This window comes from Malaclemys terrapin, chromosome 25 (assembly GCF_027887155.1).
Source record: "Malaclemys terrapin pileata isolate rMalTer1 chromosome 25, rMalTer1.hap1, whole genome shotgun sequence".
Classification (NCBI taxonomy): domain Eukaryota; kingdom Metazoa; phylum Chordata; order Testudines; family Emydidae; genus Malaclemys; species Malaclemys terrapin.
This window is the reverse complement of record NC_071529.1, coordinates 2547112-2572650: the sequence shown is the minus strand read 5'-3', so window position 1 is coordinate 2572650 and position 25539 is coordinate 2547112. Positions and strand designations below refer to the sequence as shown.

The following is a 25539-nucleotide window of genomic DNA, read 5'->3' as shown; positions in this document are numbered from 1 at the left end:
TCAGAGGACAGGGTACTAGGCTTGATGGACCTTTGGTCTGACCCAGTATGACCGCTCTTATGTTCTTAAACAAGACTGACTGGAAACTTTTGTACTAACATATACTAAAGAATAAATTTCCCTTGTGTTACATGATAAAGCATGCAATGGCAACAATATCATCTCTGGTATATTCCTGGTGACTATTAAACTCTGGGGTAAAACAAAACATAAGCACTCTGAAGAGTGAAAGTGTATTGTAGCACCTTGGAAATGGCACCTGCAAGAAGCTGATCAACATAAAATGAAATTCAGGTTGATTTTCTGTATTACAGAAGCAACCCTTAGTATCATAGAGATTAGGGTTTGCTAGCATTTCCAAAAATGAAATCCTATTTTTAACTGTTTAAAAATAATGTGTCTGTGTTGCATTCAATCTGTTGGGGAGCAGTATTCTAGACCGTCAATTAGTTTTACTTTAATCATGTTCTGAATAACTAATGTATACATTCACTTTTGTTAATTATTATTATATAGTGAAGGTCTTATGTCTTAAACTAACACTGGCACAAGAGAGACTGGTACTCAAACTGACATTGGATTTCACAAAGGACTCCTGGTAACAATCCACTTTTCAGCAAGATAGCAACCACCAGCTAAGGGATCAGAAGTATCGGTTTTAATAAGAAACAGTGGGCCAAATTCACCACTGGAATAAGCAGGCACAGCTCCACTGAAGTTACTGCCAATGCACCTGCAATGCATGTGGCCTTCTAGGGCTCACACAGTTCAAAACATCATGTAATATTTATGCTGGGTTCAGTCCATGGTGAGCAGTGGTCACCAACCTTTCCCAGTTGTTCCATTATTTTATCCTCTCACAAAATCTGTAAGAAATATTAAGATTATTATATGTAAGAATACTATATGCATAAGTGTATCCAGGCAAGAAAATGACCCATGATTGAGGGCTGCAACCCAGTAAAATTCAAATGAAGGCTTATCCTCATTTGAGATTTATTTATGAACTTGAACCAGGAACGCTGCATCACAAAACAGTAGCTTCACTTACTGAGCTGACACACATTCTCCATTAGCTGTAAGAACCTGAAAGCCAGATATTCTTTATATCAAGTACAGGTCGGTGGATAGATTCCTCCATTCCTTCAATCCTGAGCTACAAACATCATCCACAACGTGCTTATGCACACACACATTCTGTTTTACTTATCCAGCTTATACATAAAAATTTTGGGTGACCATTTTGAGATTCATAAGGCCAGATTTTTCAGAGTAGTTAACATTTTTACACCACTTTATATGCTCAAAGCACAGCTTTCAGCTTGAAAGGATTATTTTTGTTAAAATTGTAGCTTCAAGGTTGAGAAGAGGTTTCTAAACAAAACCTACATTCTGAACTAAAGTCTAATGCAGTGCTGAAATTATGCATTTATGTGAGACGAGAACCCTTGTTTCCTCAGAGTTCATCTGCACCAGCTGCTCCTCTGAAGTTACAGTTTAAATTTGTAACCTCAATTCTTTCTACCACAAACCAGTTGTGATGTCACTAAAACAAGCTTATGACTCTTTACAGGGAATAAATACCTGGGGCAGATTAGCTCTGAATCCTCATGCTAATATCTTTAAAGAACAGAAAATACAGGAAATAGAAAAACCACCAGCATACATGCAAAAATGCTTCTAAATACACTGGCTAGGATTTTCTCCAAGAGGAATTAGCTGCTTTTTAATGTCTTGACTCCTCATGTGTGAATTAAGTTTTTTAAACTGCTAAAGGTGAGCATTATACAGGCTGACATATTACTATAGTGCAAAATTAAGTTAAAATATTTCTTAGAGCACACAGGAAAAAATCCTCACTTAGATCTTATTGTTACAAGGTTTTACAATTTTTTTTCAAGGGATTTTGAACATTTAGGTAAAAATCTATTCTAAACCATAGCTTCAATATGAAGAATGTGTCTATCATCTAAGGACACTGATATGAAAAAAGTAAGGGTTTGAGTCTAGAGCTGTTCAATATGAAGACACTAGAAAAGGAAAGTAAAACATGAGGTTTGGAGAACAATGGTATTTAAAGTTCTGCTTCTGAAACCATGAGCACACTTCCTCCCCTGAATCAACGTTTAAAAAAAGGTTAAAAAAACATCCTGTGGCCGAACAAAATAACTCTTCAAATAGTCTTGTTCAGAATCTACACCAGTGAAGGAAATTAAACAGTTTCTTGCTTCACTTTTGGTTGGAGAGCTATTTGAAATTCCTTTGAGACCCCGTGAATGGCTAATAATAATGTGGCCACAGTTGGCAATTACATAATTGTTTGCTCTAAAGCAGTGAAACTTGTGCTTGAGGAGACTTCCATAGATTAATACAGAAATGCAATGGCCTAGTGATAAAGCATGATAATAAAACAAATCTGTGTTGGGAGAAACTTGTCAGTGCTCTCAATAACAGTTTCTTAAAGAACATGCTCTGAATGCTGGCAAAAAGATAGATTTAAAAAATAGTTACAAAGGCAATACACATTCAATTGTAAAAGCAATACACATTCAATTGCATCCGAAAAGGTAATAGGAAAAACTAAGAACTCTGCTATGAAAACAGCAATGCAGACTAAGACAAGACATCGTTACACAATTCACAGAAGAGAAGGGCTTCCTGCCCACCAATATGTAAAGAAGATATACACGTATAGCCTTCAGCTGTTGTTGCCTGCAGATCCTTGGCAGCACAGCTTGGGGTAGATCGTAGAGAAACCACCAACAAGGAAAACAAATTCCAGCTTTTAGTCACACATTGCTTTTGAACAGCTAATGTCAGAAATAACCGCCCACTCCTTCTGCAGTGTGTGAATGGTTTGTCGGACAGTATGCTACACCAAAATGAAAGACAGAAACATTTTTACTATATTAAAGTAGAAATGTGCCAAAGGGACATAAGGAAATGTACTGTTTACTATAATTTGCAAATGACCATTTAAAAACATACCATTCTTTTAAATATGACAAAAGACCTGTTTAACTGCACTTCAGTTCAGAACTAAGGGGTAAATTAAAAAAAATAATTAACATGCTGTTTATTTTTATAATGATTAAATATCATAGACGTTCATGTAACAGGCAAGTTAAGGTCTTAATAAAGAAAAACAAAGCAAGAGGGAGCATACAGCTATTACTGTTGAATAAACTGCTTTCAGTGCCACCTACCTCACCAATGAAGTGATAAGTATTTTATAATTGACATAGCTTTGTTTTACTTTAAAGCAGTTGGACCTTTGTCCACCACTCCCAAAAGCAAGGTTCTCAAACTGGGGGTCAGTACACCTAGGGTTACCATACGTCCTCTTTTTCCCCGGACATGTCCGGCTTTTCGGCACTCAAACCCCCATCCGGGGGGAATTGCCAAAAAGCCGAACATGTCTGGGAAAATGCCGGCCAGGCACTTCCCCTCCCGCAGCGGCTCTTCTCCTCCCCTGACTCTTCGGCTCTGTTTAAGAGCCGAGCTGCCCGAGCGCTATGGGCTTCAGGCAGCCTCCTTGCCTCTGGACCCCAGCCGCCGGCCGGACACTTCCCCTCCCAGGCTCCGGCGGCGCAGGTCCGGAAGCAAGGGGGCTGCCCGAAGCCCAAGCGCTACTGGCTTCACGGTTTGCCGGGCAGCCTCCAGACCCTGCGCCCCCGGCTGGGCGCTTCCCCTCCTGGGCTCCAGCTGCGCTGGGGAAGCGCCGGCCGGGGACGCAGAGTCTGGGGGCTGCCCGGCAAACCTTGAAGCCGGTAGCGCTCAGGCAGCCCTTTCCGCGTGGCTGGGAGTGGGAGGGAGGAGGGGGCGGAGTTAGGGCGGGGAAGGGGCGGAGTTAGGGCAAGGAAGGGGCGGGGAAATGGGCAGGGCCGGGGCCCGTGGAGGGTCCTCTTTTTTTATTTGTTAGATATGGTAACCCTAGTACATCTCAGGGGATCGCGAGGTTATTACATGGGACGTCGCGAGCTGTCAGCCTCCAGCCCAAACCCCGTTTTGCCTCCAGAATTTATAATGGAGTTAAATATATAAAAAAGTGGTTTTAATTGGGGGGGGGGGGGTCACACTCAGACTTGCTATGTGAAAGGGGTCACCAGTAAAAAACTTTGACAGCCAATGCCCAAAAGCATCAAACTTTAGGTGAAACGGATGCCTTAAATCTAGTATCTGCTACTTTTCTTCATCCTTATCACCTCTGATGTCCCAGGACAGCTGAATGAGCAAGTTTTCCCAAGATTTAATGTGCTTCACAGGAAATGGCTGGTAAGCAGAAGAAGGGGTATGGAACAGTGCAATACGCTGGAGACAACACACTCTCCATTGGCCTCAAAACAGGAAAGTCAGTTGCTGGTCCTGAACCCAGATACATTGCAATGGAGCATGTTCAGTGCCAGTAGGGTGGTCCAATATTCTTATTAAAACACAGTAGCGCATTGGCTTGCTAAACACAGGCTTTTGCAGACTATATAACAGGAAAAATTCTTGCTTCAGAACTGACACTATAATACTGTATATCGGCAGCATATAAAAATTCTGCTAAGTAGATGCAGTCAATCAATTTTTTCCTACACCCGAGCAGTGTTGCTGCCTTCTAATAAAGCCAGCATTGATGCAACATTACAGTGATATTCCATTTACTGAGGGAATCAGAGGCAATACAAAGAGGTCTCCTCCGTTTTCCAGTTGAGCAATGTTAATATGAACTCCACCTGTTGATTTTGCACTAATTAGCCTTCCGTGGGCACCTTCAGCAGAAAGCCAAGGGCTATAAATAGGCCACAGAGACTGACACTTCCTTTTTGCCATCCAGATCAGGGATGAGGCACAGTGGAAGGAGGCAGTGTTGTGGAAGCTTGCATAGCTGTTGCCCATGCAGTAGCTGTTCTGTGACTAAACAGGGGGCCTTCAATTGGCAACGCTGCATTCAGCAGCACAGCATTCATATTTAAAAAAAGGACAGCAGCAAAGCACAAGATTTTATACAACCAAGGGGTAACTAATTAGTGCCATCAGTACTGGAGTTGAATGACCAGACTGCTCGGTCCTATCAGAACTAAGTCTCTCCCATTCAGCCCACAGAAACTTAGGCATCAATGTGTTCATTTAAGTACCTTGTACTTCTGCCTCAGCTCTTCAGTGTCTTCTTTCTCCACCTCCAGTACACGCCTCCGTTCAGTGGCATCTTCGGCATAATCAAGCTTAGCAACAAGAACAGATGCAATTACTCCCGTAAATTCTTGGTGGTACCCAAATAGCCAAGAAAATGTCATTTATTCAACTGTTTGAAAACGGAATCTTTGTGAGTATTGTGCTTAACTTTCCTTGCTTTGTCATCCCATTGTCTACAAAATAGTTCATTAATCCTTCCACGCGGCTGGTTCCCAGCAGGCACGTCCATTGCCAGTAATGACTTAGCTTTACGGAAATCCAACTCACACAGCCAAGGAATTAAAGAAAAGACTCCAGGCCTCAAAAATCAGTTAACCACGGGTGACTAAAGTATACGTTTTGAGGAGAAAAGCTTTTCCTATAGTTCGGATTTAAGGCAAAGTTTTTCTCCAGCTTTGTTGCTCCAAGTTCTTACTTTTAAATCACTCTCCAATTGCACTTTTGGACCCAATGTAAATTAAGCAATGTGTTTCAGAGTAAGATGGATCAGGATCAACTTACCTCCATTTCCATCCGGCCCATGCCCATGACATCATACTTGACGACGATAGGGATGGGATCTGTTCTACCTGTAACAGAAACACACAAACAAGGTGAGAGGCCACGTCTGCTCCAACAGCTCACTTTACACATTAGGTTTGGGTGGTTAGAGATCTTGCCTTTGAGTGCAGAGACCAGAAAGCTACAGTGAACCAAACACAAGCCATTCTCACAGCTTACATCCAAACCTGCTTCTCTCAAACCTGTTAAGGTTAAAGGTACTCATTAGCCCTTTGGTGCTTATTACGGAGATTCTCAGAACATTAACCACAAGTACATTTTGCATAACTGGTTAATGTTCAACATTGCCAAGTCCTGGCACCAGGAGATTAAAAGGATCTTTCCTCATTACCCTCACACTATTAGATCATAACCCTGATCTTCTGACTCCTCAGTGGAAAAACAAGTACCAAACATGTTTTATTGTACAACTCATTAGTTTCCCACCAAGTTTTGCATCTTATTAAATAAAAAAATTAACAGATGCCATGGTAGGCCAGAATTCTCTCATAAAAAAAAAAAAAAGAGCACTAATTCCAGAACGGGTATTTAATCACAACTTGCTTCCTAATGTTCCCACTAAGAAATGCTCTATTACTTACTGTGTAACCTGTAAGCTGTGAAAAGGACTAGTAGCGAAGAAAATTGACTTTGAACTAATCAAACTATGCTGGAGATTTTTACATATCTTTAATCCACTCATAACCAGCCAAACAAAGCAAAATGGGGCAGACAAGCACTTTACTACCACAGCTTTTTTACATCACAACTTGCACTGTTTGTTGTGATGTAAGCCCGCTGAAAAGTACTTACCTTATCCGGTGCATACCTTGAGTAAAAAAACAGAATGTTTACTTCCCTTATTATGATTCTTGGGTCGGTGTAAACAATTGTTTTGTTATACACACATATACACATATATTATACCTTTGGGCTAAAAGATCTAGTTTTAATCATGCCAAAATTAAGACACTATTTCAATCCACATGCACAAAAAAGGCTCAGTTCTTAAAACCACGCCAGAAAAGCCTCTGATTCACATCAAGTTTCTCTGTTCTCCAAGGGAAACTCTTTCTAGCTCCTTCAAAAACTATTAATCCATGGACCTCCAACTCCACAGGGACATCAAGGAGATCCTAAGGATTGTTAAAAACAGGTGTATTTTTAATAATTAAACTAGTAAATAAGTACGAGTAATTTCCACTTCAGACATGTATTTAGTTTTATATTTATAACTGCATTTTTATATTTTTGTACATATGCCCAGAGACCGTTTAGTTGGGCATGTTACAAGTCCAAAGATAAAAGATAAAAATATTTATTAAGCCATCTCAGCCAACCCAAAACAGCTTTTAGCTTTCATGTAGGTATTTAACAGTAAAATTTTCACCCAGATTAAGTTTCTCTTACGCCCAATGGTATAATAAGTAAGCAGTGACTGCAATCTTTAGCAAAAGGACCAAATTAAAGACAGGTTATAAAAATGACTTCCTAGGTGCAATATCACTTTCATAACGTCTCAGCCAGGGATTTACTGGTAAAAGGTAGACCCAATAGAATGATTGAGACCAAGTGCAAAAATAATTTATTTTGTTTTGTTTACCAGTTTTTGTTTTGTTTCTGCAAGAATCATGATCTTTATATGCCAGCTCATTACCTTGGTAAACCCCTGTATACAAACAATGAGTCAGTACTTTTGCCTTCTAAGGCAGTCAAAGTTTTTAAAATTCATAAATTGCAGTAGCAAGTGCTAGTGCCCATCATGTTGGGGAAAATCAAGTTTGGACAGTATTAGAATTTTATGTTTAAACTGATTTTTGGCAGTTCTAACAAACAGAAACATCCCTTCTTAGCAATACCCTTTAATGAACAAGGATCAGACAAGTGTGCATAAAGAAAGGAAAGGAAATGAAAGACCAAGCAGAAGGATGAAGGCTACAACAGAGAAAGTAAGCCTAACATATTGGTGCACTGATGACAAAAGGAGTAATTCAGTCTGAAAATAAAAAATTACCACTGCTAAGTTTACCATCACCACAACAAGTCCAGGATCAAAATGCTGTAAAAAAGAAACACCATTTGTTAGGCAGAAACCTTTAGGGGCAGAAAATAGGCCGCTTGCAGTAGGCAGACAGGATGGGTTAAAGGCTTCTTCCTCACCCCTCCAACCCCACTGCCACACTTTGTCCTGTGGAGTGGGGGAGATAGGAGGTGGTCAGTTTTGAGCAGCTATTGTTTGTTATCACAACTGCTCTCGCTTATGATTTAGCAGGTGTTGGAAAATGTTTAGATCCTGGTGATGAATCAGTTTTAAAAGATGCTGCATTTTTTCAAATTCAAAGATGCAGATTTTAAAAATCAAGATCTTAAGATAATAAAAAATATTTTAAAGGGCATGAAGTCAACAAGGCATTCCATAAATGTATGGCATGTTCATACAAGAAAAGGGAAATGTTAAAAAGTAACTACTCAAAGTGCCGCCTTTGTTTTAAATATAACCATTATTATTTCATTAGGAGTGAGAGCTGGCCGACCCTGGCAGCTGGCCAAGCAGGCACCAGATTCTAGCAGTTCAAGCACAAATTGCAACTACATACAGCAGTGACTGCTTCTATCACCAAAATAACGAAGGCACACCCAATGGTGTAGGGTGCATGCAACCTGCTGCCAGACAGAAGACCAGAATTTGGGTCCCCAGCTCTGAGCCCATAGGAACTAGGAGAGTCCAGTTTCATGTTAACAGGTTTCAGAGTGGTAGCCGTGTTAGGACTTGGCTACAGTGCATTAAGGGAGCCCCGGGCGCCCTAGCTCACTACCCGTCCACACTGGCAAGGCACGTAGAGTGTTCCGACTCCACAGCTAGAGAGCTCCTGGTACTCCACCTTGGCGAGTAGAATAACGTTTGATGCACCCCTGCTGGAGCACCCCAGCGTCAGTGTGAACGAGGTGTTGCATTACTGCGCTCTGATCAGCCACCGGAAACGTCCCATAATCCCCTTAAGTCAAGTGGCCACGCTTGGCATTGTTTTGGATATGCCCTTTGAAAGCTCCGTTTCTGACAGCCGGCTGCTTATCTGCTCTGAGACAAAGCAACCATTACTGTGGAATGCTGTGTGTGAGAGAGAGGGGCACGGGGGGAGGAGGAGGTCTGCTGTTCTCTGAACTTACAAGACAGCATGCTGACATGCTCTCAGCACCCCAAAAACCCACTCTCCCCCCCCCCATACACACAATATACTCCGACACACTCCACCCCACTCCCCCCCATTTGAAAAGCACGTTGCAGCCACTTGCATGCTGGGATAGCTACCACAATGCACTGCTCTCTGTAGCCATTGCAAGAGTTGCTAATGTGGCCACACCAGTGCACTGGCAGCTGGCAGTGTGGACAGATTGCAGCACTTTCCCTACTGCGCTCTCCGAAGGCTGGTTTAACTCAAAGCGCTCTACATCTGCAAGTGTAGCCATGCCCTTAGTCTGTATCATCAAAAACAACAAGGAGTCCTTGTGGCACCTTAGAGATTAACAAATGTATTTGATTTGTTAGTCTCTAACGTGCCACAAGGACTCCTTATTTTTTTCAGTTTCATGCTAGTAAGCCACTTTGGCTGACTGCAGAGAAATGTAATGACTAGCTTGGGAACAAAAACACATCTAACCCCACTGACTGCAATGTGAAGCCTAGTGGGGTAGGATAGAGGACAGTCAAAGGGAAAAGGTGAGGGATCTCTAACGACCAGTGCAAAAAAACCAAACACATCATAGGTTAGCTCACGCCAATGTGATCTTTAGCATTTCACAAGTAGCCACAGATTTGGGTTCTCTCAGATTTTAAGTGAATCTCCTTAGAGCCGTGTTTAGTTCCTACCCCTCTAAATAGATTGTTGGTGAGTTCAAGGAAGGGCAGGAACTCAAACTGTTATATGGCTATATAAGATTGGCACCAACAACTAGTCCACTTCAGAAAGTAACAGAGGGTCCTGTGGCACCTTTGAGACTAACAGAAGTACTGGGAGCATAAGCTTTCGTGGGTAAGAACCTCAGTCTTGCATCTGAAGAAGTGAGGTTCTTACCCACGAAAGCTTATGCTCCCAGTACTTCTGTTAGTCTCAAAGGTGCCACAGGACCCTCTGTTGTTTTTTTTACAGATTCAGACTAACATGGCTACCCCTCTGATACTTCAGAAAGTGAATCACACAGATGACAATCTTTTTCTCCAAACAAATCAGAGAAGTTGTACTCTCTCTAGAGCAGAGTCACAATCCCTTTTCTTTTCAGACAGTATTCATAGCAAGGATGATGTGACCAAAGCCACAAGGGGGATGGGAAATGTTTTGACCTAGTAGGAATGCCCTGGCATAGGTTTACTACAGACTCCCCAGTGGGGGAAGGGAAAAGCGTGTTTGAGAGTTATACTCTAGGAAGGTCAATCTCGGAGGGCATGGCTACACTTGCAGATGTAGAGCGCTTTGAGTTAAACCAGCCTTCGGAGAGCACAGTAGGGAAAGTGCTGCAATCTGTCCACGCTGCCAGTGCACTGGCGCGGCCACATTAGCAGCTCTTGCAATGGCCACAGAGAGTACTGCATTGTGGTAGCTATCCCAGCATGCAAGTGGCTGCAACGTACTTTTCAAATGAGGGGGATGGGGTGGAGTGTGACAGGGAGTGTGTTGTGTGTATGTGGGGGGGGGAGGGGTTTTTTTTTTGGGGGGGGGGGGGGGCTGAGAGCATGTCAGCATGCTGTCTTGTAAATTCAGACAGCAACAGACCCCCCCCAGCATTCCACAGTAATGGCTGCTTTGTCTTGGAGCAGATAAGCATGCCGGCTGTCAGAAATGGAGCTTTCAAAGGGCATATTGGCATGTCTGCAGTGATTCCAAAACAATGACAGGAGTGGCCACTTGATTTAAGGGAATTATGGGACCTTTCCAGAGGCTGATCAGAACGCAGTAATGCAACACCTCGTTCACACTGACGCCTGGGCGTTTCAGCCAATGCGCACCAAGTGTTAATCTTCTCGCCGAGGTGGAGTACCAGGAGTGCTCTAGCCGTGGAGTCAGAGCGCTCTACATGCCTTGCCAGTGCGGACGGGTAGTGAGCTAGGGCGCCCGGGGCCACTTTAATGCGCTCTAATTCACAACTGTAGCCAAGCCCTGAAATTAAAGTAAATGCAAGATGTTTAATTATTTCTTTGTTTCAAGAATGCAAGTAGCATTTCAGAACTCGTTAGGTATACCAAATATCTACTCCCCCTCCCCCACCAAAAAAGAGAGCAGGACTTTTCTCCGGATCTCTGAACATTGTTCAGCCTTTAAATCTGTACTGCAAGTTACATTCTCTGCTGAGGCACTGCATCTGCTCAGTGATCTGCAAATGTCTGAAAGATAATCCAACAAGCGTGAGGGGAGCGGAGGAAATGGATTGAAGGAAGACACCTTGTGGAATCTCAAAAGGTGTCAGTTCCTCTGAATTCAGTTATTTTTATCACACAAACATTTCTTAAAGGAGAGTGTGATAAAGTCACTGACAAACTATTTGATACTATTTACTAGCACAACTTTTGGTCTACACAAATTTTGGAAGGGATATTAAACCTCATGCTTCAGGGTTTAAGCCTCTCTCTAAACTAATAGAGACCAAGATGAGACCTATTGTTGAGAGATAGCCCCCATATCTGATATTGGAGGGTTTTGCACCTTCCTCTGAAGCATCTGGTGCTGGCCACCGTCTGAGACAAGATACTCAACTAGTTTACTTCGAGATGGATCCAGCCTGGCAGTTCCCATGTTCCTAATATTAATGCAGATTTATTTCTAACACATAAAAGAGAGGCATTGAAGCTAATGGATAACAATACACCCTCAATACTTTTCTGACTGGTATTAACCTCCTAGAAGTTCAGAAAAAGAGATCGTTCCCATTGGAACTAACTTGGATCCCACCAGGTCTTGTAAATATTTTTTCTGGTAATATGCAACGTCTTATGCCTTCAATTTTAAAAAAATAGGTTTAATATAAAAATCAGGAAGTTCCAGCTAACAAACACGAAAATATCATGAGAGCTATTTGTGATCAGATTTTCATGCCATTTAATCAAATATGTTCTCCTTACTAGAAACCCTTTAATGCCTGGTATGAATACATATCCAGCAAAAGGGTACTGGCCTGCTCCTGATTGCTATATGCCACTCTTAAGTAGACTTGATGTCGGTTAACCACTTGATACCAAAAGTCTGGGATTTTTTGCCACAAAGTGCATTAGTGCTTAGGTCTAATTCACATAGACTAATCTTTAAAAATAGCCAACTTCTAGATATACTATAAAACAGAAGATGACCACACTGAGTTCAGAGGATTTTTTGCTTTTATTGTTATCCTCACAACACTAATGCAAATGAAACAGGAGATATGTTTTTCAGGGGGTTCTTAATTGGGTGTGCTTAAAAAGTACTAAAACTTGGAAACATAGTAAAAGCTAAGACGCAAAGCTGTCTAAAGGTAGCTTTGAAAAGTTAATGATGCCATTATCAAGCATGCTTATGTTCTATGTTTACTGTGTCAATTAATTTGAATTTGCACAACCCACAAGTAAACAGTTATTTTGAACTACTCATTCCACAAATTCAACGTGGGCTCTGAAAGTCAAACTGGCTGTCTCAGTCACGCATGAACACTAGTAGCACTTATCCTGTGGTGGTTAGACCTCTAATTACTATACCATACTGCCCCTAAAAAAGGATTTTATTTTCATAGTTGAAGACTGATTTTCTTTCTTTATTTTTACTCTAAAATGAAAATTTTGCCAGCACTTAGGACTCGTGTCTACAATAACTATATGACCACAAATGTGCTGCCAAGTGGGAAATTCCAATTCTCTCATTTTGCACACCAGTAAGGGACTACCAGGAGGGTGGCACAGTCAATTCTTGTTGGAGGGCAACCCTTCAAAGGCTCAACAACTCCTCCTACTGCCCAACCACAAGCAGTATTGTTGGGCTCAGAAGAGCACCATTTACTACTTTAACTCTTGCAACACAAAGCAGATGAAAAGAAAAGGCAAGCCTTTTTTAATACGGTGTATAGATGTGATCTAGCCCAAGCAGGAGCTCTGGATATCCTGTCCAAATCATGAAGCCCTGCAATGAAGGGCATAACCTGGGAAGCATATCATAGTAGGTATGCATGTCTATTTGGATTGTATTGAGCATTCCTTTCCTTATATAAAATATAAGCTCTTCAGGGAAGGAGCAGGGTCTTCCTTTGTATGTTGTACAACTGCGAGCACGGTGTTGGTGCTTGGTAAGCAGACAGAGCCAAGCAGTGGTTGTGTGGGTCTGAAACTACTTCGTGGGGCTGGGGGGCAGTTCATCTGTGGCCAAAACCAGAAATGGCCATTTGCACAATTTTATTGTATTATGAATAGTTCTGGCAGCATCTCAGGCCCAAAACACACCAAAGTCTGATATTAAGTCAAGAGAAGATCATTTCTCTCCATTATGATGTACTCATGTCACTGAAAGAATAATGGATCAATTTATTATATTGTGTTCAAAGGATCCACAAAACCATCATTAAGGGAAGGATCTTGTACATTATAAACAAGAGTGGCAACAGTTTTGCTCTCAGAAGGAGGCTCAGACCTGATGCATAAAGTCAAATCTCCCTTTGGGCCCTGTCATAACTCATGTATTTTGACACAGTAATGGAGACAGCTATTGTAATGGAAATGTTTAAAGGTGTGTTTTCCAGTTTCTTTACTTCCTAATTTTAAGCAGGAATCTATTAAAAGCATTTAGGTTGCAATGTCACGCACCTGGAAATCAGAGTACGTCAGAAGTTAGGCTGCCCATGCAAGTTTCATTCTGCCGCTGGTGATATGCTTTTGGTACAGTCCTTAATTACAATACTATTTTTTTCTATAGGACATCTGTCTCGTTTAGTGCCCAGGAGAGACAGCGCTCTGGGAATAAGGCAGCAGTTCAATATTTTTATCCTCATCATTCGTAATGCATGCGTTATTTATTCTACATCGGAGCAGCAACAAATGTTAAATTCATTGCCTCATGGTCTTTCTAGGGAGCTCATCACAGTAGTATTTGAGGGCCTCACAAACTTTTTTTCCCCATTGTGAGATGACAGCATTTTTACCTCCATTTTATAGCTGGGCAAACTGAGACAAGTATTTTCCTCAGCATTCAGTGAATCAGTAACAGAGCCAGGACTAGAATTCAGGACCTCCTGACTCATTTCCCCAGACCACGCTACTTTACTGCCAGAGGTGCTGAGCATCCACCGCTTCCATTGACTTCAGCTGCTTGAGTGCTCAGAACTTCTGCCTATCAGTCTCCAGGCATCTCAAAGGTGGGTACCCAGAAAATGAGGTATACACAATTAGTGGAAACCTGCCAAAATCTGGTACTAGTGACTTGTTCAGTAGAATACCAGAAGATGGCCATTAGAGGCAGAGAGAGAACTGGTTTCTCCTGTGAAGCACTCACCTATCTTAATCACAAGACCATCCTTTCTTCTTTCAGTCCCCTGCCTTGCTCCCTACACACCTTTGAACTTCTCATGTTAATGAGGCAGGAATCTTTCAAAAAGCTTAAATCAATACACAACTGCGATTCTTTCCTTTAGCACAGGGGTGGGAAAACTTTTTGGCTCGAGGGCCACATCTGGGTATGGAAATTGTATGGCAGGCCATGAATGCTCACGAAATTGGGGTTGGGGTGCAGGAGAGGGTGAGGGCTGGGGGTGTAGGCTCTGGGGTGGGGCCAGAAATGAGGAGTTCAGGGTGCAGGAGGGGGCTCCAGGTTTGGGTGCGGGGGTGAGGTCTCCGGCTGGAGGTGCAGGCTCTGGGGTGGAGCTGGGGATGAGGGATTTGGCATGTAGGAGGGTGCTCCAGGCTGGGACTGAGGAGTTCAGAAGGTGGGAGGGGGATCAGAGCTGGGGCTAGGGCATGGGAGGGGCTCGGGGGTGCAGCCTCCAGCAGCTCCTGGAAGCAGCGGCACGTCTCCCCTTCAGCTCCTATGCGGAGGCGAGGCCAGGTGGCTCTGCGCACTGCCCCATCTGCAGGCACTGCCACCTGCAGCTCCCACTGGCCAGGAGCTGCAGCCAATGGGAGCTGCAAGGGCGGCATGCAGAGGCACTTGGCCATGCCTCCGCGTAGGAGCTGGAGGGAGGACATGCTGCTGTTTCCGGGAGATGTGTGGAGCTGGGGTACACGCATGCGAAGTGGCCCTTGACCCCACACCCCAGCTGGAGCGCAGCAAGCCCCAGGCCCCGCTCCCCAGCGGAAGCTCAAGGGCCGGATTAAATCGGCTGGCGGGCCGAATGTGGCCTGCAGGCCGTAGTTTGCTCACCCCTGCTTTAGCACCATATACCTTGTGCTTTGAATGAGGAAAGGGTCCTGTACAAAAAACAGGCCTTGTCTATACACAGTTTTTGTACTGACTTAGTAGAGATCATGTAAATAAAAACTATCGTAATGCATATGCACAAGAGCCAGAAGTAAGGTTGCATACACAACCTAAATCCTGACATTTTCTAACTTTCAACTGTTTGACTTTGCAACCCAAATAACATTCTTTTAACAGTTTAAACAGTTGTGTGTGTGTAATTCACTAGGTTTTTATAGAAGGAAAAAGCTAAAAACACTAAGTGTTGCTGTAATACCTCCCCACCCCATGCAACATCAGGAAGGTTTGAACCATGAACCTTCAGCACACCTTGGGTTACAGGAATATTAGCTGTGCAGCAGGTAGAGGCAGTTTATCCTGGGGAAAGGAGCTCATGGCCTCATGTGGTCACGAGGCACATATGCTAGGTTCAGAAGGGTGGGCTATCCAAAAGAGCCCAGCAATCCCAGAGAGGCTGTCTGCTCCTAGATTCCCAGTGCAGTGTGTGTTGCTGCTGTGGAGGCAGGTGTGGCTGACCTTTCAGAACAGTCACGTTCAGTGATTTTGACATGTCAAAATGTTGCTGACAACATAAGCAACAAAAAGAATTACGACTTTCCACAGCATCTCAACTAAATGCCGTGAAACAGAAAAGGCATTTCTCTGGGCCAAGGACCTTCTCCCTATTGCATGCAAAGGTGTTTGCACTCCCTGCCCCCCTCCCCTCAAGGTCTCCATTTTATAACAAAGTATTAGGAAACCTAAATACTACTAGTTCCTTCTGTAATTGAATAATGAACTGACTTAAGCAAAGAACCCCAAAGGCTGCCACTTTCCTCAATGCATCCCCCATTTATTATTACCACCATATATTTCAGGTCCCTATGTAACTGATATGAGAATAGAGACATCACTAGGTGTAGCTATACCATCTTTAAATAAGAGGCTTGCACATTAAACCCATTTTCCGCTCTCTACAGTGACTTCCCACAGAATATCAAATCATGTTCAGGGTCTTGGTTCTTATTTTCAAGGAACTCTCCAGTCTACATGAAGATTTCTGTTGATAATTTTGCTCCTCTGGCCCAATGGAACGCTCTACAAGACGACAGGTAAAGCTCATCTTTGGGGGAGACGGCACTTTCGTGGGGGCTGATCCAAGACTGTGAAATGAACACCCTTCACAGGAACTAAGGACCATCACAAACCGCCTCCTTCTGCTGCCAGTGCATGACATTTCCTCGGTGTTGCTTTTTCTAACAAATACACAGCAACATTTGAAAAGACATCCTACCAAAACAAGGCACTCTACAGCACATACGTCTCCTCCAGGAGAAGAGATGAGAGAAAACACAAAACATGACAGATGTTGTGTCACTTTATGCACTACTGGAAGGCACTCAGATACTATGGTGATGAGCACAGTATATGTAGCTAAATATTTCTATGGCATCAGTAAAAGAGCACAAAGGAGCTGCCTCAGCCTCACACCAGACGATTTGAGAAGCCAACATAATTAAACACTCCAGAGCCCCAGATTTTTACCGACAAAACTCCCTTCTTGACCAAACAAGCAGAACCAAAATGATTTGATTCAGCAGAGAAATATTAACTTACACCTAAACAACCGTTACACTGACAAAGGGTACGTCTACACTTACTGGAGGATCCGGCGGCAGGCAATCGATGTTCTGGGATCGATCCCGGAAGTGCTCGCCATCGACACCAGTACTCCAGCTCGGCGAGAGGAGTACGCGGCATCGATGGGGGAGCCTCCCTGCCGCGTCTGGACCCGCGGTAAGTTCGGACTAAGGTACTTCGAATTCAGCTACGTTATTAACGTAGCTGAATTTGCGTACCTTAGTCCGAAGTGGGGGGGTTAGTGGGGACCAGGCCAAAGTTATCAGTTAGCTATTGGTTAGCATAGCAAGATACTAAATTCTGATTCACGTATCTCTGAGGCACCAGATTAATATTCTCTTGGACAAAATATATGAAAGTCATCAACTAGATCTGGTATCTCCAATCCAGTGGGAGCAGTTTAAATCAATACTACTACAAGCTTCAGGTATGCTAACTGCCTACATTTATACACAATATTGCAGTTTGAGTAATTTCTACTAAAGGGAAGTTTAACATGACTTCTTTAAGACATTAATTTCTGTGTTCTGCATAGAAAGGAGTTAAGAAAATGCACATGCTGCTAATAATACTTAAAATAAGTGAATCTACTAAAGAAATGTTGAAGGATCGTTATAATTACGACACTTTGCTCACAAAAGCAACTGGACAATGGCAACGTTATTCAAGTGTGAACCTGAGGCAGGTACTCAAGGCAGAGTCAGTAAATACTCCTGTAGAATCATCATTTATAGGACAAGAACAGATCACTTACGCCATCCAGGCTTATTACCTACATTTTCCACATTGCTCAACATTTCAGCCAATATTTTACCCACTGGTTCTCAACCTCTTCCATTCCACGATCCCATGTTACTAAAGAAAAATGTTTTGCAACACCTGAATTGAGTGTTCTCTCAAGCTGCTTTTGTGATCCTATATAGCCTCTAACAGAAAAGATTCTCAACTCCTGAGAGGTAGCACACTGTTCTAATCTCCTTGTCTTAGTTTATGGTTAGTCAGCTTCACAGCACTGATTACCACTGGGAAAACCTGTTCTTCCCCTCTAGATTCAGCTTAGCCTCCTCACAGTCCTCTTCCAGATCTCTTGCATTCCTTTTCTGGTTCATTCAGAATCCTCAATCTGTGCTTAGTTCTCTCCTATTCAATCTCACTTATCAGGTTTTCAGTGTCTCAAAATGAAAATTAGTGGGAGCCCCTCTCACATACCTATTCTGTATCTTTATAGAGAGTTGTTCCTATACTGAGTTTACTGACTAGGTATCTATTGGTCCCAGGTGCTGAGTTGTATTTTTCCAGGTGGGTGCTCCACCCCCACTCCACCTCGAGACCCCACCCTCATTCTGCCTCTTCCCACCCCCACTCTGCCCCCTCCCTCAAGTGCTCCCACCAGCAGCTGAAAAGCTGATCAACAGCCCCTGCCAAACAGCTGTGGCTGGTGGGTTCTGGGCACTCCCTTTTTTTCTTCTGTGGGGCTTGAGCCCCAGAGCACCCACGGAGTTGGCGCCTATGCTATTGGTGATCTAACTAGCCCAAGCCCCTGAATCATCTCTTACACATACACACACACTCCCCCCACTCTCCTCTCCCAGAAAAAAGGAGAAATGGTTTGCAATTGCCATGATGTTGCTCCTGACAAAACCACCCTTTTACAATCTCTGGAGCAAAATACCTTCCCAAGCCACTCTTTATTGTCAGTGCTGAAGGTGTTGCTAGGCAACTGATGAGCTCTATTCTGGTTTTTTTTGTTTTTTTCATGTTTGTTGGCTATTGGTTTGGCTAACATGCCGTTACTGTGTATAATAATGAAACCTGTTTACCAAAAATGTGTCAACATGAGAGAGATATAGGGCTGAATGTGTGTATGTATGCTTTGAACCAAACAAATGTTAAACAGTTAGCTTCATAATGTTAGTAGAGTCACAGGTGGCAGCCCTGATCAGAGCAGATATTTGATATACCCAAGTATATTCTTCAATTTTAAATCTACTATTTTAAATACATAAGTTAAGAGAAGCTATATTTTAACCCTATGAAAGTCCTTTTAGGACAGCGGTCTTCGAACACTAAGCATGTGAATTATCACTTAATAGGGACATCAGACAGACATGTTTGCTTATGCAAGCAATTCTAGATTTCCTCTCAGCGTTACACAACTCCACTATGCGCAGTATTGTCCTGCTTTAGGAACTTTGTGGAGAATGAGCTACCATATGAAAGAATCAGTACTACAACAGCTATAGTTAATTCTGCCACTGGCCATTGCCAAGTGTGAATTTGGGAACTCCCAGCTACTATCCAGGCTGGGAAGATGCAGAATTATGCACTCTCAACTTGCTGGCTTTGAACCATGTTACAAACACAGACAAAGCCAATATACCTCAGAGAGACAGCGGTGGCATAGAAAACTGTTCGTAAAGGAACTCAGGAGGAAGGTGCGGGTGAAAATAATGTTCTGACCCGATTTGAGGGGGTATACCATTTAATGATTGGCCAGGATATTGTGACGTGCACCTATTCCCTACTCTGTTAATTGGAAGTCCAGGGAAGCCCTTGCTCAGATGCCTAGAATCAGACTTAAAAACTACATAAAAATGAAAAAGCATGTTGAAAAGTATCAACTTTGTAACCTGCAGAAGTTAATCATGTGATTAGATGCACAAAGTCATCCCAGCTGATAACACATGATTAGTTCTCATGTGTTGCTTAGACAATGTAGAGACCACTAAAAGTATTACGCACTTTCATGCTGTGCTGTCCTGAGCCAAACTTAATGTGTTACAGGATAGGATGCCTGTGAGAGATAGGTGTCTGTTGACACAATCCAGCCATCGTGTTTTAGATCTTCTGGTAAGTATTTTTCATCCTGCTTTCAGTGGGTCAAAGTCTAATCGGATTCTTGCAGGGAGGTTGGTAGGCTTTCAGAGCAGATGACCATACCATTTTAGAGAGCAGGACTTGGCAGTATAAACAAAAGAAATATTCAAAAACCTTTTAAAGGGTTGCACCCTTGTAAAAATGGCATTCTGCAGCCAAGGCCAGGTGTTAATCTGCACCCATAACTGCTGATGGTAAGGAACAGTTAAAAAGTGGATCTCCTTTGACTACTTTAGCTAAATCTGATAATGGCCATAGAATGTCTTTTTAATGTTTAGCTTCATTTACTAAATGTTTTAGCTGTTTTAATTCTGCACTAAGCAAATAGTCAGCATGGATAAGGTAATCAATGCTCTGTGTTTCTTATTCCTAACATGCTTGGAAATCTGCTTTGCTCATTTTTGTCTGTTTTCCTAGCAATTCTCTTCCATCTCCAGCGCATTGTGGAAGTGGTTTTACTTCTCAAGCTTACAAAGCAAGCGTGAAGGTAAGGCCCAGCTACTCCTTTTCCTGGATGTAGCTACTTGAATTTTAGATCATTCAAAAATTAAATAAAAACAAAGAAAAAATACAACTTGCCAGTGGGATAGAAAAATACTCAAAATGAACAGTGTCAGTGCCATGGATATTCTGTACAAGTTCTCTTGTTAGCTATCGCCATGAGGGAGGGACCTTGATAGAACATCATACATTGATCAAGCAATACTGGGACAAAAAAGTTCTCCTCTCCCTGAGCTCCTGTTTAATGTTATCTATATAAAACAATTCTTTGCACCTCAATAGCACCTTTCGGCCACAAATTTCGATATGCTCAGAAAAGAATGCATTAAATTGACTCAGACTTGGTTGGATGGTTTTTTCCCTTCACCTTAATTACAAAAGAAGAGGGAGATGTGAGAATATCCCCATGACTGAGATCCACAATTTCCCTGCAACTCCAAGTCAGTTTCAATTACCACCCGAGATCCAAATACCCATCACAGAAGGCAGGGAGAAGATTCAAAGGCTCACAAACTACGATGTGCAAATCTCAGTTTGGATAAAAATTAAAAAGTTAAGATGCTTGCGTGAACCTATGGAGGCCCCTGGCCTCTGTGGTACCTCTCCTCTGCCTCACGCTTAAGCATCTGCTTTTAAACTCAATGGCAGCGAGGGGTGTATCTAGCTTCCTCTCTGATCCCTGGTACCTCTATATTTATTTGTGAGGCACCATGAAGTCTTGGGCATAACAGGAACAGATTTGATCAAAACTTTCCTGTGTGTGGTAAACTCCGTTCCAATACAGAAGCCCAAGGTACGTCAATTACAACAGGTTCCTGAACTGGGGCTACAACACTAGTACAAGAGAACTGTATAAATACCATGCATTAACAAGAGAAAATTGAGTTTAAACTGAGATCAGTTAGAGGAAATGAAAAGTGTTTTGATCATTAGGTGCAGCCTTGTTTATGTACACACACTGGAGAAGTTAGAGCGCCTTTCATTTCTACAGGCTTTTAGTATACATTTCCACAGTTCAAAAGGACTTAATTCCTCTCCAATAGCCTTCTGCAGCAGAGAACACTTATCTCTAGTGGGGTCATTGCAAGGATACAGGTCCCAAATTGCAAATTCCCAGATCTTTACCAAATAAATAAGGACCATTGCAAAGCAGATAAAGGAGCCAGAGCTAATTTCCCCCCTCAATTAAACTGGTGCAACCATCCACACTGATTTGAGTCAGGCTTCTCTAGTATAATTGGTGGAAGAATTTGGACTAGGCACAGCAAGAGAATGTAAGACGCATATTGGCACCAACTAGCACCAAAAATGTCTGAAATAGACATGTTATACCCATAGAAACTATTTATTGCTAGAGTTATGGAAATGAGTAAAATTCTTGAATGAAATAAGCCTGTCCCATCCATACAAAACCTCTGCCACCACTTCAGTCTTCAGTGGGCCCTTTTACTCGCCTTCTAATGGCTTCTGACACCATCAAATGTTCACAGAAGTCATTACATCTATTTTTTATTTGCAAGTTCCCCTTAACACCAAACATCTGCATGTTCCAGCCAGACAAATATCATCGTAATTTGATAAGCTGCACAAACTACCTGTTACTAGATAGGCAGTTAATTCCTCTCCCTCCAAAAACAACAAACAAGGTGATTCACAAACCTACATATCACACACCTGTATATTTAAGGGAGGCAGCAGCTTCCACTTGCAATTTGCTAAACATGAAAATTAAACAGTGCGTTTGTTTGGATACATTAGCATTTGGGGAAATCTAAACTAGAAAAACAGCAGAAATAATTAACAATTAAAAAAAATGAATCTGGCATTGAATCTGTTTCTCAAATACAAACTTTTGAACTTACCCTGAAGTGATTTTCCCAATCCCTGGCCCAGCTTCCACCCATGTTTCTGGAGTAAGCGGTGTCCAATATTATCCTGACAGACAGAACAGAGAAAACAAACCAAAAATATTCCAATAATATATTCTTCCCTTCCCACTGACATTTAAACATGAGACGAGCAAGAGATTTTCTACATATGTGCATGCAAAAAAATGCTACTGAAAAGGCAATATATGCCCAATAAAAGGGAAGACAAATGTCAAAAAATTGCTGGCTAGAATTTTACAAGGGGGACAGGGTATTGGGGTGGGTCACTTTCTGATGGTGTTCTGGGCAACTTTTGTGCATAACATTTAAAATAAAAAAAGCAATATGGGAGAAAATAAAGTGTACCAATAAAAAAATTGACACTAAAAAGCATTTAAAAAGCATAACATCAAGTTATTTATACAATCATATCCATCACCTAGACAGCACCACTTTTAGATTGTTTTTGTAAAGAAAATCTACATCGTGTTTAGTCATTTTGTTTGTGTGTCAGGCTTTTATAATACTGAGTAAGTTGTAAGTGCAAGACTGCCCCACCACTAGAAACCAAAACACAATCATAGCAAAATCCAGGCTAAACTTGATTGGGTTTTTTTATATATATGTATATATATAAACTAGCATGCAGCCAATATTAAACTGAAAAAAAGTGAGGTTAGTGAAACAAAACAAAAAAAATCAATTAAATAAAATAAAATGAGCTCAAGCACAGACTGGTGATGCATTTCACATGTACTAACAAAAATACTAAGATGTTAGAATGAAACAGGCCTAGCAATAAGTTAACAGCAAGGAACCATTAGTGCATGTAGGGAAACAATAAGCAGAATGTCTCATCTTCCTAAAGAAAAAGAGCTATTGCATGATCAAATAAGTTTAAAGGTATTGGTGCAGCAATAAATGTCAGCTTTTGACTTGGACTAAAGAAAAAGGGTTCATTACATTTTACAAAAAAAATCCTTCACAGAAAACAAAATACAAGAAAGAACGTAAGAATAGCTATATTGGGTCAAACCAATGGTCCGTCTAGCCTAGCAATCTGTCTCTGACAATGGCCAGTGCCAGACAGTTCAGAGGGAATGAACAAAACAGGCAATTTATTGAGTGATCCATCCCCCATCAAGGGCAGCTTCTGGAAGTCAGAGATTTAGAGACACCCAAGAGCAAAGGGTTGAGTCAGCGACTATCTTGGCTAAGAGCCTACATTAACTTATCTAATTCTTTTTTGAACCCAGTTATACCTTTGGCCTTCACAACATCCCCTGGAAGAGAGTTCCACAGGTTGCCTATGCGTTGTGTGAAGAAGTACATCCTTATGTTTGTTTTAAATCCGCTATTAATTTCATTGGGTGACCCCTGCTTCATGTGTGATGTGATGGGGGTAAATATTATATTACTTTCTGCACACTATTCATGATGTTATAAACCTCTAGCGCAGAGGTTGGCAACGTTCGGCACGCGGCTCGCCAGGGTAAGCACCCTGACGGGCTGGGCCAGTTTTATTTACCTGCTGATGCGGCAGGTTCGGCCGATCGTGGCCCCCAGCACATCGCTCACCCACGCTGGCCCGGGACGGTGAACCGCGGCCAGTGGGGGCCGTGATCGGCCGAACCTGCCGCATCAGCAGGTAAATAAAACTGGCCTGGCCCGCCAGGGCGCTTACCCTGGCGAGCCGCGTGCCGAACATTGCCGACCCCTGCTCTAGCGTATCCCCCTTAGTCATCTCTTTTCTAACTGAGCAGTCCCAGGCTTTAAATCTCTCCTCAAATGGAAGCTGCGCCATACCCCTAATCATTCCATTGCCGCTCCCTGAACTTTTTCCAATTTTAATATAACTTTTTTGAGATGGGGCAACCAGAACTGCACGCAGTATTCAAGGTGTAGGTGCACCAAAGGTTTATATAGTGGCATTATGATCTTTTTTCATCTATCTATGCCTTTCCTAATGGTTTCTAACATGTTAGCTTTTTTGATTGCCACAGCACATTGAGCAGATGTTTTTAGAGCACTATCCACGATGACTCCAAGATCTCTTTCTTGAGTGGTAACAGCTAATTTAGACCCCATTGTTTTGGATGTAGAGTTGGGATTATGTTTTCCAATGTGCATCACTTTGCATTTATCAACATTGAATTTCACCTGCCATTTTCTTGCCCAGTCACCCAGTTTAGTGAGATCTCTTTGTAATTCTTTGCCGTCAGCTTTAGATTTAAACATTGGGAAATGGGGGGGGTGCTGGTAAGTCAAAAATTCCAGTTAACTAAGAGGGAGGAAGTTTGGGTGCGGGAGGGGGCCAGGGCAGGGGGTTGGGGCATGGAAGAGGTTTCGGGGTGCCAGATCTGGGTGATGCTCACCTCGAGCAGCTCCCCAGAAGCAGTGACATGTCCTTGCTGCTCCTAGGCAGAGGTGCATCCAGGTGGCTCTGCACGCTGCCTCCACCCACAGGCGCCACGCCACCCCTGAAATTTCCATTGGCCAAAGTTCCTGGCCAATGGGAGCTGCTGAGCCAGTGCTTGGGGTGGGGACAGCGCACTGAGCCCCCATGACTGTTCCTCCGCCTAAGAGCAGCAGGGACATGTCGCCGCTTCCAGAGAGCCACGCGGAGTTAGGTAGGGAGCCTGCTGGCCCTGTTCCAACTGGACCCTATTGAAGATCAGAAATGCCGGTTCATAGAGCTTTCTGGTTGGTAAAGTGCTGGATAACGCAGCTTTTACTGCCTCTTAAGTAATTTTGTGTTGTCTACAAACTTTGCCACCTAACTGTTTACCCCTTTTTCCAGATTATCTATGACTAAACTGAACAGCACTGGTCCCAGAACAGATCTTTGGGGGACCCTAGTGACCTCTCATTCCTACTCTTTGTTTCCTATCTTTTAACCAGTTACTGATCCATGAGAGGACCTTCCCTCTTATCCCATGACTGCTTACTCTGCTTAAGAGCATTCAGTGAACAGTCAAAGGCTTTCTGAACGTCCAACTACACTATAGCTACTGGATCACCCTTGTCCACATGATTGTTGTCACCCTCAAAGAATTCCAATAGATTGGTGAGGCACGATTTCCCTTTACAAAAGCCATGTTGACTCTTCCTCAGTGTATCATGTTCATCTGATAATTCTGTTCACTATAATTTCGATCAATTTGCCTGCTACTGAAGTTACGCTTTACTGGCCTGTAATTTCCAGGATTCCCTAAAGAGCCTTTTTTTTTTTTTTTTTTAAAGTGTCTTTAAACTCCATATACAGTTTGTGGTCATAAATTCTTCTAATTATGCAACCCATTACAACTCATAATATTACAGAATATCCCGAATTGTAATGAGTTGTCTGGTTGTGACACTGAATGATGCATTGTATCCAAAAGTCAGCTAATAAAAATGCTACAATTTTAGTTTAATTCAGTATTAAAAAAAAATCCGAGTCAGAACAGCAGTTCTCATTGGTGTAAATGACTGAAAAATGTGACCACCACTGGTGCATCAGACCTAAAGAGCACAAGAGTTTGAGATTTAGT

The 25539-nt window shown here is 42.4% G+C and overlaps 1 protein-coding gene across 4 annotated transcripts in view; it reads right to left on the bottom strand.

The window, feature by feature from the left end:
* The window catches only part of GPATCH8 (G-patch domain containing 8), an 89240-nt gene that overhangs the window by 25983 nt on the left and 37718 nt on the right, over positions 1-25539 (bottom strand). For 3 of the 4 annotated variants that reach the window (XM_054014159.1, XM_054014160.1, XM_054014161.1), the window contains 3 exons: positions 22001-22073; positions 5683-5750; positions 5124-5210 (listed from right to left, as the gene is read on the bottom strand). In XM_054014159.1, coding sequence (XP_053870134.1) covers positions 5124-5210; positions 5683-5750; positions 22001-22073 — 228 coding nt within the window. Of the gene's footprint in view, positions 1-5123; positions 5211-5682; positions 5751-7735; positions 7781-22000; positions 22074-25539 lie in introns of all 4 variants that reach the window. The other variant, XM_054014162.1, reaches the window with a different exon arrangement.